Raw genomic sequence first — 16,609 nt, forward strand, 5'->3', positions numbered from 1 at the left:
GTTAAGAAAATAAATTGCTTCAGTTGCTTTTGAATATATTTTTATGTCCTAGTCTAGACAATGATAATGAACTAATGAAAGGTGGTGACTTTAAACTATTTTAGTTTTATGTTGTTGTGAGTTCAAGATAAACAGAACTAAACAAACCCAGGTTTACTGAATAAGATATTTTGAGGAAAAATACTGCAGGTGTGACATCCCTATCACTCATCAGGAAAAAAAAAAAAAAAAAAAAGAAACTTTGTTCCTGGCTGGATTCTTTGCAAAGTTGCATGTTAGAAAGTGTTAGAAATGTTAGAAAGTACAGAAATTATCTGTGTGACTTATATTCAACTACCTTGTGGTGTGGTCTTACTACTATCCTTTGCCTTCAATAAAATTTTGAAGCTTTATTTTTGTTACTACTGTTAAGTATGTATCATAATATAAGTAAACGATTCTGCAGATCATTTGCAATATGTAGGAATGTAAAGACTGTCCCCAATTTTTTTTTTAGCTTGTGGACACAAGTACAAATTAGCACAGAGTAAGAATGTACACTTTGCCTTTAGTAAGAGCATGCAGATTTTCTGTTACCCTCTGGCACCCGTTTCCAATGGTAAGGTAGCTTTCCCCTTCTAGTGGCTTATGCTTTCTCAAAACCTTTAGCATTTATTTTTTAAGATGTGCATGTGCTGCAACTGCAGGGATGTCTATACAAGTTTGCAGCCAAACTTGTGTGATGGCATGCATGCTGAGAGCCACTGTTGGATGGCTGAGATGCAGTGCTTGTCCAATGCATTGGTGATTTAGGATATTTTTAAAATAATCTAGAATTTATCTTTTGTTCTATTTTAATCACCTGTTTGCAAACGCTACAGAAGTGCTTCATCTGATTAAAGTTTGATTCTACAATCCCAATGCAATTTTATTGCTAATCAGGTTCTACCGAATTCCAGGAGTATGCAATTGCTCAACAGTTTTGCAGCTTGTCTCCATGGCTGAATTTAGATACGAGGCTTTACTGTCTTTGAAAATCTTGCCTGTTTTAGCTTTACAATGAAGTGGAAATTGTTTGAGAGCTTTTGTAAGGTACACAGAACTTCCATTTTTGGTAGAACATTGTTTTTCTTAACATCTGGCAATTCAAGTTCCTTTATTGGCTGAACTGTGGAATCAAAATTAATGCATTCATATATTAAAAAAGAAGAAACTTACAGATCATGTCACTTTTGGCAATGAAACTAGCTCAATAGAATTGTCTTTTTTTTTTTTGAATTAGTGACTGTGCATTACTATTATCTTTTTTTTTTTTTTTTTAAGAGATAAAATTTGATTAAGCTGAAGGAGATTTGGAAGCACTTACATTTTTCAGAGAGATGTTCACTCCTATTTCATCCAAGAAAATGAATAATATAATCACTATGTTGTGTAACCATCCAGGGGATAGGTGAAAATTTAGTAGTAATTTCTATAAATCTCTTACTAGTGTGATGCTAATACAGATTCAAAGACCTTTATGTCCATCATCATAAAAGTTTCTGACAGGATGCAGAAGGAATGTGTACTGTCCCTTTCTTATTTTTTCGGATCTGTTCTCTACAAGATTTAATGTAGGCTTCCTAGATTTACTATTGTTATTATTATTCATGAAATAAAAACATAAAAATGGATTTGTGCAGGGCATTTCTTCAAAATTCAGGTTGTGTTCAGCTTCACTCAATGTACCATGTTTTTCAGGGTGAAGAGAAGCCAGTGCAGATGAATTAAAAATAAAACTACTGCTCTCAGTTATAATCTAGTTGATTTTTAAGCAACTAAGCGTGCTTACATTTGCTACCTGCCCTCTGTTATGTCAAATTATCATCATATCCTTGTTTTACACAATAAGACACGGCTGGAATACGTTTAAAGCAAAACAAAAAAAAATTCTTGCCTACCTTCCAGTAATCTATGGCATAGAGACTCAAGCCAAAGGTACTCTACTTGCATGTATTAATCCTTGATGGTTTCTTTTTTCCAACAAATTTGACCTATATCTTTCACTGTCATACCAATATCTAATGTATTCACAAGTTCAGCTTTGTTTCTGCATGGTGTGAAGAAGAACCTCATCAGCTGGTCTGAACCTTCCACTGGCTTCATATCTTAATCATCTTGCTACTCTGGATTTTGTCGGTTTGTATCTTACATGCAAGCCAGGCAGACCTAATCAATTCAGCTCTTTCTTGCACCAAACATATTCCACATTTCAGATAATCTTACATGTCTTTCACTTATCCCTTTTTATATCTTACATATATATGTATTTAAATGAGAAGAACAGAACTGCATATAGTGTTCGTTGTAGTGTGTCTCATGAGTTAACGTAATCTGTGATTTATGAATATGCTTTGTCCTCCCTTCCTCTCCTGGTAACTTCCAACATTCTATTTACTTTCTAAACTAGCTTATCTGATGTTTTTATAGTATTATTGTAACCCTAAGATCTTGTTTCTGAATTATGTCAGTACTGAGTCCATCTATTTATGAGTATGTTGAACAGTGGAGGCCCCAAGGATACTACTAACTCTTCAAAAGGAAATTACTGCATGTGCAGCTGTAGAATTTGGGATGTGGGAAAGCTAGCAAATGTTTTAGTGTATACGAACCATGTGGTTTTGTTCGCATGATTATGTCTGCATGTTTCAGAAGGTAATTTCTATTCAACAACATTACACTGATATAAAGCATACAACAAAAATATCTGCTATGGAAGAGCATGCATACTATTGAGTAGTCTAATGAAGTAAGCTATCAAAGAGAATAACTCTAGGAAGATATTTTGCCAAAATAAGTCTAGCATTTTTTCTTGATAGCAAGGATCTCCCCCTCATCTTCTAAACAGAAATAGTCCAGAGGTAAGAAAAAATTGGTATTACTGAATGAAAAATGGGAGCAGCGATGCACTTCAAACTTTTGGCTTACAACTTGGTTAACTAATGGGAAAATGTAGAGAGGTGCAGTAGTAAGTTTGATGAAAGATTTATTGAACTTGCTGTATATGGAAAGATTGAGAGACTAGAATCAGGAGGCCTGCTAGATTTTGAAAGAATTAGACTTATAGGTATTAATCTTCAAGTACTAATTCAGTGAAAATATCACCATATTCAAAGAAATAGGCACATTGATCTAAAGATATACTCTGTTGCTTTGAAACTGGGAAAGGACACCTGCTGACAGGATCCAAAAGCTATTTATCTGAACATTTATACAAATAAATATTGGGTTTGGGATGAAGGTGCTAATAACAAAAACTGGGAACCTGAAGGCTTATATTTCTGTGGTATGAAAAAAGCTGAGCAAAGACTGTGTTTTCCTCTCTCCCATCCATTAGAAAGACCTGTATTCATTTCTTTCAACTGGCAGAAGTTCTCAAAGTTTTTTTTCTTTTTTTTTTTTTTTAATTGTTCTCCTTCCTCTGCTTCTTGAATAGTTTGTCTCCTTCTTCTGTATAGATCTTTATTCCTTTGATTATCAAACTGGGAATGGTGCAACTTTTCATGGGACCATATTGCATGGGAACTCCAGAATAACCCCTGTGCCCACCCAGCATTGGAAATGGAAGTAAGGGAACTGCTACCTACAAGGCTCTGACTAGTCCTCTTGCCATTTTGACGGGCATTTGGAGGGGCTCAGTAGCTGAGGCTCTTATTTCCTAATGGAAGAAGACCACACTGCAGATTATTTCCTCCTTTTTTCTCAGTTTCAGAAATGGGATTTGGGTGTTGCTAGGGGTACATACTGTAAATAGCAGGCATCTAACTTGGGGGGGTCAGCTTCTTCATCTCTTTACAAAAAAGTGAGGGAGAGAAAGAAGGGTTGGCCTAGCTTCTACACTTGTAGTAGTAGAAAACACTTTGTTTTCTAGTGATCTGCTTCAGTTAGGACTAATGAACTGTGGATACTGTGTGGTGTGGTTCATGCATGGGCTGCCCACGCAAATGGTCTGGCAGACTCTGCCGACCCAGCAGCAATGAGATCCTCAGTATGGTTGCAAGCGAGCTAGATCCTTCATAGGCTTCTCTTCACAGCTCAATTCCTTGTGTGCCTTCCTTTTTATTTACTCATCCCCCATCCCCATTCGATAACTGATTTAAGTTTTTAACTCAGCCTCAGAATGCCTGTGCCTCCTCCACTCAGAAGCAGCCTTAATCTTCTCTTTATTGTTGGAGTCCATGTGGGCTTTATCATTATATTTTGCTTGTAACTTTTCCACAAAGGGAGATTTTGTTATACTGTAAGGTCTTACATTGTTGTTCTAGTTAGTATGGCTGACTTCATAATTTCCAAAGGTTCAGGGTCATTCAGTGCTAAACACATTGCAGAAATGTACTGTAATGACAAAGATAGTTTCTCTTCCAGTTGTAACAGACTTTTGACAGTAGATCTCCCGCATTAGATTAGAGGTTGCAATTATCTTCCCTTTTCTTGCTTTTGTTTATCTGCTTATATGGCAATCTTTATTGCTGTATAAGCCCATCTTATGCTGGGAACTTTTCTGGATAGTTCTTATGTAACTAGGAAGATCACACACTCGTCAGTAATAATGTTTAGTTAAAACTGGTGAACTTGAGCAAAACCTTCTTGAATAGTTTTTGAGAGCTACTTCTGTGATCCATCTAGTCCACTCAGATGATGAAGTTACATTGATCAATCATTGAAGAGTTGCATGCTAGAGGTTGGGACATGACCTTGAAGTTTGTGCTTAAAAAAAGATGTTTATTTCCAGGTACTGACTTCCTTTTGTCACTATTCCTGACACTATACTTTTTGAAATATTTTTTCTCTCCAACTACTCATGTAAGATTCCATGTGTAGGAAGAAGCCTTGACAAAATAAACCAGGCATTAATGCTCCATGGGTCTATCAACAACAGATTCTGACTGGCTGAGGCCATATTTATGTAATGCCTGTGTTTAAGGAAAGGAGTTCATTATATTCTTGTGTGTCTCTAGGAATCCGGAAAGACCGCAGAGGCGGGCGAATGATGAAACAGAAACGGCAAAGAGAGGAACAGGATTCCAGGAACGGGGAGGCTTCTTCTACAGAGCTGCGAGCTCCCACCCTTTGGACAAGTCCACTAGTGATTAAACATAACAAGAAGAACAGTCCAGCTTTGTCCTTGACAGCAGAACAGATGGTCAGTGCCTTGCTGGAAGCTGAGCCACCCATAGTTTATTCTGAATATGACCCAAATAGACCATTCAACGAAGCATCTATGATGACCCTGTTGACCAACCTTGCAGACAGAGAATTAGTGCATATGATCAACTGGGCAAAGAGAGTTCCAGGTAAGGAAAGAGAGCCCCAGTGGAGCATAAAAGGCTAAACATGACATGATTACAGATACAGTTTTAAATTCCTAATTTCACACTAATTGTTCACAAGTATAAATAATTAAAAAAAAAATCACAAATTGCGTGTTATATTGGTTGATAGAAAACTACAGGGCAATGTAAGTGACTTTAACAGACTGTAAGTGAAGGAAAAGATATTTTCTCTGCATTATTGAATATTGTATAGTTTGGGGAATATAAATACTGTTTTCAGATTAAAAAACAAACAAAAATTCAAGCTAAAATAGATTAATAAAAGCTGAATCTAATCTGTTTGATCTAAATACATTAATTATTTAGTTCCCTTTTGAGATTGAGTTTACTCAGATTTTTGTAATATATCTCAACATTTCTACCAATCCCATAAGTTTCAGTATTATTAATTTAATTGTCAGTTTACCATTTCAAACATAAATTAGAACTCTTCCGTAAGTTTTGGGTCTGAAAAGAGATACAGAATAGCAATTTTTTTCTGAATATTTTTTCCCACTGGAAGTGGATGTTGTTATTTTTAACATTTTGTTGCATCACAGTTGCTTACCTTTAACCCCTCATTTCTATGAGGGAATTTAAGAATTGAGATACCATTTTGGTTGAGGTTATGTTATACATTTTTTCATGTGGTTTAATTGATTAATATCAGTGAAATGAGAGTGCAGTTTCATAATTAAGGTTCGTCATCTTTAAAAGTGTCAGTCTACAAGGTTTCTTTTCACTAAATTAACATTTAAAAGCTTATTAAAAATTTATTACAGATCCTGTAATTTTACTTTGTAAAATACCAGCATACACAATAATTTATACTTTAAATTCATTGGGATTCAGATTTCTTAAAGTTTTTACTGGAGCTGTTTATTTCATTAACATCATGTAGCTGTCTTATGAAAGGATGTTGGAGAACACTTCCACCATTTTCACTCACTATTACAGAGTACGTTACCTCAACAGCATTACTTGGGTTATGCCATTTTTCTGTTTTTCTTCATTTAAACTTGGCAAGACTCTTCCTGGTAAATCAATAACCCATAAAAGCTGAGTCTTTTCCAGTCCTTATGGGTTCCCTTTTTAGCACTTTTCACATGTCACTTTGTGGGCTCCAGCTATGACCAATGAGAACCTCCAAGTATTCAATTTCTCATCATATCTCATAGGAAATCACCTGAGAATTTTATTCTTTCAGTGGCTAAAGCCTGATCCACAGTCTGTTCAAGCCAAGGATGCATTCTTCTGTTAATCTGGTGTGCTTTGGATCATGCCTTTAGAAAATGCTTTTGGAAGATGAACATATGATCGTAATGTTAAAGTGATACACTATCAAAACAGCTGAATTCAAACGATATTTCTACTGATTTTTTCTACTGATAAAAAAATGTTACTTTATACCCAATATGAATACTCCACATTCTAAACTCAGTAAGTTTTCCAACTGGAAACATTTGTTTTCTTTGGCATTTGATTTAGATAGTTAATGTAAATAATCAAAATGTATTTTGGTATATAGCAACAGTGTTAGGGAACTCAAATCTATTTTTTATTCAGAAATCTCCATGAAACTTCTTGTTCCAAGATGATTACATCCATGAAAGATCAAAATCCAGCTTGCTTTGCCAAATATATCCTTTGTTTCTTAAGCAAACTTCTGATTTGGAAAACCAAATGTATAAGGTTATCAATTATTTATGTATGTCCAATGTATTTTACATTTAAACTAATTAAACTAAGACAAATGTCTCTGTGTATATACATGAATAAGCACTCTAACAGGTGAATATTTTATAAAACAGATGAACTTTGGTTTAAAAAAAAAATCCCTTCCCTTCCCAGTCATAGTTGTATCAATTAGAGACTTTATGAATAATCTTACCAACTGAAAGTTTTAACACAGAATATAAATAGTTTGGGTATTCTGAACGTATGTCTTTGCTTGACACCTCTTTGGTTCTTGGTATCCTGATTTGCACAACTATATACATGTCCAAAAGCATAAATTAATGTATTTTAGCAAGTGGATTTAAAAGAATTAAGACCCAATAGTTTATCTGTCTCTAAAATTTGCTTCTCTACGTAGTTCTGAAAGGATTTTTTTTTTTTTCAGGCAGGAGGATGGGGGGTGTTTTTGGTTCTAGAAAAGTCTGAGTGTTCTTAGTTCTTAAATTATAGAAGTAATAATCATCTTTCAAAGATAGGACTCTTGCTTGGATTGTTTGCTGAAGTTTCCTTCTGTAATGTACTAGCAATAGCTGTACTTTAAGAGAAATGTATCTGATAACACAAGCTGTTTTTTCACCTCTACAGTATGTTACATTTGAATACTGTTTTATTACTAGGAATTACACAATACTGATTAATTATAGTTTTTTTTTTTCATATTCATTATTCATAAACAGAGAAACTGAGCAACTGCTTTTTCTTTTATTTACTTTGTACAACAGCATTGTGGGATTCAACTCAGTTATTTTCTCAACTAATTTACTACAGTTTCGAGATTCAGAACCCAGGGTAAAAACATTTTTCTAAAGAGCGAATGTGCTTTTAACCTGTACCAAAAGCAGTTACAGGAAGCAACCTCTCCTATGCACTTCTCTCAAGCCTTGGAAGCACTGCACAAGTTCATTTAGTTAAATGCAGACTCTTAGCAGATGGAAAGGAAGGAGCAAAGCTGATGTGAGTTGCTGGGTTGAGAGCATATTTGCTGAGGATAGAAGAAAATGATATTAAAAGAACAGAAATTCTGTGAAGATGCAGCTTCAAAAGGACTTTCAGGATTGTGTTTGGAATTTATATTGCCATGTAGGTGTTAAAGGCAAGTGTGTCAAGGCAACTGGTAAAGTCCTTGTTTTGGTAAGCCAATCTTTCTGATGATGTAAATAGGTGGTCATGGACGAAGAAACAGCTAATTAGAAGATGGACTTGTTAGAAATAACTTTATTCTACAAAAAGAAATAATGAAAACATTGTAATCAGCTGCCTAGTACAACATGGACAGAGACATATTGTAAAGCCATGCTGAGGACAGTCTCCAAATTGAAGTGAGTAGCTTTGCAGATGTGCCCTGATTGTAAAGGTGACAACTGATCCAAATTTTTGTTTTAAGTTGTTCAACATTAGTTCAAAGTTCTGACTTAGTATTAACAAATTTGCATAAATTCACTCTTCAGTCTTGATGATATTGACAAATTGCTATGGAAAAGACAACTTGTGGCAGCTTGTTGTGCATAAGCTTAAATAACAGTTTTCAGTATTTAAGTATAACATGATTGTTAACTGAGCTCATAACAAAGCTCTCCCATGACAGTGCATTTCATAATATGCCAAGTCCATAAAAGCTTGTTTTAATTTTCCTTTGAAACCTTGGCCACTGATACAAATGGTTTTGCCAGATGACATGTGCAAAAAACTTGTACAGTGTCCTATGACATACACAAAAAATTCAGGATGCCCCACAGGACCTGTTCTTTACATGGCCTAATGGGTATTTTGGCTTAAATCCTCCCAGATGGCCTCTTTAAGACAGTAGTGATGCCTTGATTACCCTAGCCAGCTGGGATAGCAAGCAGCTGCACTCAATGCGGGTGCAAACAGATTGTGGTGGGCTAGAATTTTTGTACACGTGTAAACTGAGCTTTTTACCATTTAATTGGGACAAATCACTGAAAATCACATGTTAACAGGTATTAGAGGAGATGAGTAGCCATCTCGCTCATTTCTGAATCATGTATTCCTGAAAAACATGTCTTTCTATTTTCTCCTTGGCCTACATAACATCTTGGGGATATACTACCACCTTCAATCTCAAATAATATATATTTTATTTTTTTTAGTTTAGTGAATTTTGTTCATGGTCTTTTATACAATGAGCAAAACCATTTATTTGCTTTTCTACAGAAATGCTGATACGTCAAGGGAATTAACTCACTGTGCTTTATTATTCACTTACTGTTTATATCATAATATCTATATCTAAAGTTCTGTATTCTCTAAAGGAAGCTGGTATTGCCAATGTAATGGTCAACATTTTTTTTTGTGGAGAGGATCTTGAGATGGTAAGTGACATAACAAACTCACGCAGTGAGCTCATGGTAGTGTGCAGCTTTAAGGAGAGTTTGTTGTAAGGGTGGAATCTTTGGCACTGCTGCTACAATCTTGTATAACTATTTACCACAAGTACAGTAGCTGTACAACTTAATAGCCCTAAAATGGTACACTGGGCACACAAGCTTTGAAGTTTTGAGATGATTCACGGTGTTGTACTTATTTTATGGCTTCATGAACCGAGGAGATAAACATTTTGGCACTGATTTTTTTTTTTTTTTATTATTATTTCAAAGTCACAGAAGTTGCTATTTTCTAAAGATATTGTTTTCCTATTTGACCTTCTAAACTGCTTTGATTGTTAAGTTAGGAACAGTATGTAAAGAGGCCAACAATAGCCACAATTTTACATTGCAATTCAGTGACACCAAACCTTGGAAAAAAAAAAAAAAAGCGAACATGTAGTGGAAAGAAAGCAACCTTGTACAGGAATGGTGTATCTTAGTAGCTCTAGATGTCTTTAGGCATGGGGCAGTTTGCAGAGTTTTCATGTGCAGTTGTCCTTATGGCAGTAATTTACAATTAGCTTAAAAAAAGACAAGACTTGCAGCTGCTGTAACAGGTTTTTTTTTTTTTTTTTTTTTTTAACAAACCTTCCAAAATAGCTGCAAAATAGCTTCTCTCCTTTGACTAGTGGGTTTGCTGCGGAGTTTTGCAACAATGTTATTAGAAAAAAAAATCTTCTGCTTACCAGTTACTTTAATCTGTAAAAGTGGTAGTCTAACTAATCCCCTGAAAATAAAGGAAGCCAACAGATCTGTAAGTGAAAGAGGAATGCTAGCAAGCACCTGGATTTGACTTTATGGATGCTTTTTGCTAATTTAATTTCTGTGAAGTTTCAATTCATTGCCATGAATGCAAGAGATAAGAATCAGTCCTTACAATGGAATAAGGTAGTCAGTTATCATTTGAATTCAAACAGCAGATTGAGAGGTATCATGCAATAGCATGATTATGTGAGGCAACAGAGTAAGGTTAAAACTATTGGATATCATATAAAAGCTTTCCATCACTGTGTTTTCTTACTCTTTAGTCTTTAGTCTTTCATGTCTATACTGTGTAAAAAACAACAGCCTCCCCCCTTTCTCTCCTCCTTGGTCATCTTCTGGGTGAAGATGAGACAAAGCTGCTCTCGCAGGTAGCTTTTACTGTGACTATTTATAGAATTGTCTTTTAGTGCTTTTGAAATGCAGGGAGGTGTATTTCCTCCTGTAGAGAAATTTAAAGTAGAGAAAAGGACCAGACCATGTAGTGCAACAGTTTGCTGGTGAGATCTTGAGGAGAAGACACTGATTCTAAAGGATTCTAAAGAACAGGGAGAAGTGGGGGAGAGCTACATGCACTGAGAGCTTGTGTCAGGTGGGGAAAAGCCAAAGCAGAGAAGGAACAGTTCAGCAGAAGTATTCAGAAAGGTACTTAGACTTTGGCTGCAGGTATGTGTGGGGTCAAAAACTATAAACAGGCAGTGCTTTCAATAGCTGATACAATAAACTAGAAGACAGTAATAGCAGGAGGAAAAGGACCAGGGTTTGAATAACAGCTCTGATACTGGAAATGTAAGAGGTATCCAAATGCAGTGTTTTCAAACTCTAGGAGCGTAGGAGTGTAGAGGGGAAAATAATTGCATCAAAGCTAGAGTTAGCAGGCTGACCAGCATCAAAAAGGCTCCAACAGGGAGAAAAAATACCAAATTCAGCAGGATCAGAGGAAGAAGATACTGGGAATCTGTATTAAATTCAGCAACTCAGTCCTGGACTTCTTACTTATTCCTAGGGCTCTTGCTGAAGGACAGTAGTTTGTTCAGGGGTTCTTTGAAGTTGTGCCCCTGTCCCTTTTCCTCTTCCAAGCCATTGTCTTTGAGCTTCATGCTCCAGTCTTCCCCCAGGAGTTTTGTGTCGGCGTGGAGTACAAGAATATGTTCAAACTGGGGGTGATTCAATTGCGTAAATTTTCAGACAGGGGAAACAAGGTGAAGAGGGGAAAAGTATTTAGAAAACAATGCCCTAGCTCAACTTTTCATCCTCAAGGTTTCTGCATCTGGGTTAAGGCTTTTATGAGAAAGAATAGTTGCCTGTTAATAACATTAAGTGTGTGTATTTTCTATTACATTTTCTTTTGCCAAAATATTTCACATGAAGTTATGTTTAGACTGAATTTCTGAAAGGACTTTTAAATTTTAAAACTTGCTGATGTTTCTCCTTGGGTTTGCTGAGTGGAAGGCTGTGAGCACTGTCTCCCTCACAACCTAGCCTGGACCTGGGCACTGCTGAGGAGCAAGCCAGGACTCATCTGGGTGGCTGGTGAGAAGCTTTTGAAATAAAGGCAGGGAAAGAGAACTGTGTGTGGATACAGGAAGAGCTTGGGTATGGGCAGTTTTGCTGTAGACAAGAAGCCAAAGAAATGCAGAGGAGGATGAATTGAGGCAGATAACAAGATCACAGGCATTGGTACATGGGGATCAGTAAAAACCCGTGCTCTAGTGAAGTATTTATATGCACATAAATAAAAGGAATTACTATTTGCTTCCTTTCTGTATCTGAGACACAGCCAGTGTCCTACAAACCCATCAGCATCTGCCACTTGCCATAAGGATGACTATAAAGTACATATTGCAGAGATAAAAATGTTGTAGAGATAGAAACACTGAATTGCTGAGGAAGCTACTCTTCCATGATTACAGGCAAATCACCATTCTTCTTTGACCAGGTAGTGACTGATTCCCCAGTTTCCTCAGTTTCATTAAGCACAAGGACCTTGCTTAGACTTAAATCAGTCTCTTCACAACTTTTTCTTCTCATAACATCTACCTGCTTGTTGGTTTACATATTAGGAATATTAGTAAATTTTATTTGGTGATGATCCTAATCAGAAAATAAATGGAGTCTTTGAATAATCTCAGAAGTATACCTTTGAGGGTTTTCTAATGCATAGCTTGCAACATTTCATAATATTTTAAATTCTCACTAGATTTTCTTATAAAGTCATAAAATTAATTCTGCAGCTTTCCAGATTTTATTTCTTTGTCCAGATGAATGAGATTCTGAACATTAAGTCATAAGTTGATTCCATTATGCATCATTTGCTTGTATTTCTTTTTAGCAAAGTTCTTTGGCTGCAGTTAAGAGCTCTATTTCATATGTGAGGTGATACTTTTTTCAAATTTATGATAAATGTCAGTTATTTTTTCTTATGTTGCAAAAAAGTCCAGTAATAGAGTAATTCCTGGAAAGTGCTATATTGTCTTCTCATTCACAGGGGTAGTTACTTTGAAAGGTGACTGCAAAAAGCTATTAAATTAAGCATGTTATCCAGCCTTCTAGGTGCCTCATATTTAGTAAAGCTGTAATAAGATACAAGTTTCTAAACTGACAAAGAATGACAGAAATTGTCTTTTACTTGTGTTGCATAGCTATAATTATTGTTCTTTGTGCAAAGGAACAGAAAATGTCTATTGCCCTTCTAAATAAATGTGTTTTTGTTAAGATGGAGGTGAATATGTAAAATGCGCTAAAAGTTCTCTCTCTTTTCACCCACCTCCCCCCCAATATGTTTCTGATGTTTAGAAATAAGGAAATTAGCTAACAACATTTTTCATTACATTTTTGTGACAAATCAATAAATGTTGTCACAGAGTGTGTGCTATAATGTTTGTCCTCCCAGAGATGTCTTAGTTCCCTTCTTTGTTTTTGGAAGTGAATTTGTGATATTTTGTGACAGCCCAGTTCATCTTTACGTGCTATAATGTTTGTCCTCCCAGAGATGTCTTAGTTCCCTCCTTTGTTTTTGGAAGTGAATAGTCTGAAAACAATTAACAAAAGCTTCCAATATCATCCATTTTTTATCTCAGCATAATAAATATATTCTATTCTAAGTGTTTTTTTTTTTTATAATGGCATTCTTTAGAACCATGAACCTCAAATACATGTTTATCTAAATGTCCCTGAAATTAATATTTGCTAAAATATAAATTTAAATCGGAATATGAAATTATCTTGTAAATCTCTGTTTCTGCAAGTTTGTACATATCCAAACACATTTCATAAGATTATGGAACTATCCACATATGTAAGGTTCTTTTTGTGCACAGTAGTTTTAAAACCAAGACCCAAAGTACTATTACAAGGCTGAATCTGCTCAGAAATTTCCAGACTGAGAAGTATTTGAATTACAAGGAACAATATATATATAAGTAATCTTTAGCTTTTTGTCTTATAGTGACAGATTAGAAATAATACCGAACAGTTAAGAAGGAACTAACATTCTTTTAACAAAAACTACTTACATAATGGAGTTCATTGAACATTCAATAACTTGTGTTTGTTTGATAATAAACATTTGAATATGAAATTCTATGGGTTTGGGAAAAAAAAAGAGACAGAAATGAGGATCTATATTAATAATCTTGATATTTTAATCTAAAATTTAATGAAAGAAATACTTAGACTGTACTATTTTATTTCTAAAAGAAATGAACCCTTTATAAAAACATTTTCTGGTATTTTCCCTTAGTTGATAAATAATTTACACTCTTGGATGAACATAGCTGTCTTACAGGTTTCAGCTATGCTGAACCCTGGAGCTTTCCAGGAAATGCTCATTAATTTCCACTCTAAGTAAACAGTAAGTAATGATCCTTCCTGATTTATTTATTTCTTAAAATAATTTACAAAAAGAATATGCAATTGTTTTGAAAGCACTGATGCAATATGTATGTGCATGCGCACATACCCATTGTTCCCTGTTCACATAATTCACATAAATTGGCCCTTTTTACTTGATGTTTAATAACTTCAGCATAATTCTTTTAGTTTCTTTCCAGTGCTACATATCTGAGCACAATCAGCTGTAATTCCAACTTAGAGGTTATTTGAATATTATCTGTATTAGTTTTCTGTTCAAGTGAGCCATTCACTAAAGCCTCACATTAGATATGTAGGGTTTTTTAAGATACACAGAAATAATTAGGAAGGATTTATTGTGGACTTTTTCCGGATAGACTCTTGCCCTGTTTGTATTGCTACAATGGTGCATTATGTGACACATCTGTTACACAATTTATTTATTTTCTCTGATTATCTCTCCAGGAAATGAACTATGTGTGTGAAGGGTGTGTTGTTTTGTCTGTCTGTTAGTTATGAACTGCTGTGAATTCAAGCTAGTAAAAGCAAGTTAAAGCATATCCCATGGTGGAATGGAGAATGAGAAATCACTCCTCCAGAAGTTTGCTCTCTGATAAAAGTGGCCATAAGAAAGCATTGTTTTCTTTCTTCCTTATGGAAGGTGCTGTTCCTTCTGATAAACATAGCTGTCCACAACAGTACTCAGCAGGTAGATGAAGATAAATTATTTATCACTTCCGCTAGAGCCAGGATCTAGACCTGTAGCTTCTTAAGCCTCTTGAAGAGAGGAGTCATAGAACCAGGAAGGAGGAATGAACATCTTGAATGTCCTGCACCCTTTCCCTATCTAGGCACTTCTGGGGATGAGGGTGATACCCAGCGATTCTTTCAGTTATGTAGTATTCCTTATGAGTAGGCTGATCTCAGAAGTAAAAGAAAACAAAACAAAACCTATTGACAGAAATTTCAGTGATTTTGTCTCTGTAGCGTAGGATTTTTGGTTTGGAGTTTTTTTGAGTTAATCCAGTAGGAAGTTACAAGGCCCAGAAATAAAGCTAATATAAAGACAAGGGGAAAAGTACAGTTCAAAATCTCACTTAGACTCTAGACAAACTGAGGTGTTCCCCATTAAATTACCTTCTGGAGCATTTGAGGTGATTAAAAAAATAATCTTCAAGGTATCTCATTTTACTTGATTCACAGAATAGGGAATATGATTAATTAGATTTTTTTCCAAAGAATATTAAATCTTGTGAATAGACTAATGATGAAACATCTTCTACAACAGCTGCCATCCCTCAGAAAACATGGCTGCAAATAGAGAAATGGCCATACAGGTGGCTGAGAAGTGAGCAAAGTGTTTACTAAAACACTGAACAGTTTCTGACTGGATATGTTCATTCTATTAGAAACAACTGACCTGAATGTAGCTAAAATGATAATATTACCATGCTAGTGTAAATGAATATAGTATTACTGCATGAATGACCTATTTCTGAAATCTCCTTTCATTGCTACAAAAGTGATATTTCATGTGTGTTTCCCATAGATTTGTAGGATACACTTTGGAAGTCAGTAGGCACTGATGGGGAAGAATAATCCCGTGTAGAACCTACTACCCTTCAGCATGCTAGAGGTTGGCCATGTGTTCCCTAGACTGCCATTTGCTTGATCTCTATTGATTTTAAGAGGATGTTTACTGGTAACGTAAACCTTGATCGGCAGCTTAGAAAGGTCCAATCATGACTGCTGCAGTCCAGTCCTTCCCTCATTTCCAGCTGCTGTTACTGCCTCTTTCCGGCCCAGACATTACAGGAGTGGAAGGGTGCTGAGCTGTCTAAATACCAGCAATATGCTGCAAAACATCCATAAGCCTCACTGCATGGTCAAAAGTATGCAAGTGTGAGTGCAAGTCAAGAGGTGGGACTGCAGTTGCTGCTAGAAATCAGCTTCAGCTGCTGTGACATTGTAGTTTCACAAGCATTTCTTCAAGTTGCAGTGATGGCTAGAGTGGTTCCTACCCTGCTGCTTCTGCCTGAGCTATAGCAGTTGTGCAAAGTAGAAGAACTGATCTGCATTAAAATATATACATATGTATATATATTTTAATGTGGGTGTGGGTGTGTGTTTCAACTTGCCTTTAGTGTGTGTGAGTTCCCCAGTTCAGTTCACTGCAGAACAGTTGAGTCAGATGGAACGTGAGGGTGACAGTAGGCCAGGAATGAGCAGGCAAGTGTTAAGAGTGCTAGAAAGGGAAGTGCTCACGTTATCTGTAGTGTCAATGGTAAAATACAGCTCTAACTCAAGCCTTTTTCTAATTTAATTTCTCTTTACTCCAACTTCAACAGAGAGGTCTTTTCCAATCTTTCCTGTACAAAAGGCAAAAAAACTAGTTACTGGCACCATTTGCAGACTTTATACTGCTTGGTCAAGTAGATGTGTAATTTCTACTTTGAGTATTTCTGCTTGATCTGAATGTTCTGAAATACGTTCTGAAATATTATGGCAGAGCTGTGAGGGTTTGGAGAATCAGAGGGAAGA

The 16,609-nt window shown here is 35.8% G+C and overlaps 1 protein-coding gene across 9 annotated transcripts in view; it reads left to right on the top strand.

Annotated features, from left to right (window-relative positions):
• Positions 1-16,609, top strand: part of ESR1 (estrogen receptor 1) — a 188,778-nt gene that overhangs the window by 128,425 nt on the left and 43,744 nt on the right. For all 9 annotated transcript variants that reach the window (XM_080588001.1, XM_080588002.1, XM_080588000.1 and 6 more), the window contains exon 5: positions 4,977-5,312. In XM_080588001.1, the coding sequence (XP_080444127.1) occupies positions 4,977-5,312 (336 nt within the window). The remainder of the gene's footprint in view (positions 1-4,976; positions 5,313-16,609) is intronic.

The sequence above is a fragment of the Anser brachyrhynchus genome (genome assembly GCF_964034855.1).
Source record: "Anser brachyrhynchus genome assembly, chromosome: 3".
NCBI classification, from domain to species: domain Eukaryota; kingdom Metazoa; phylum Chordata; class Aves; order Anseriformes; family Anatidae; genus Anser; species Anser brachyrhynchus.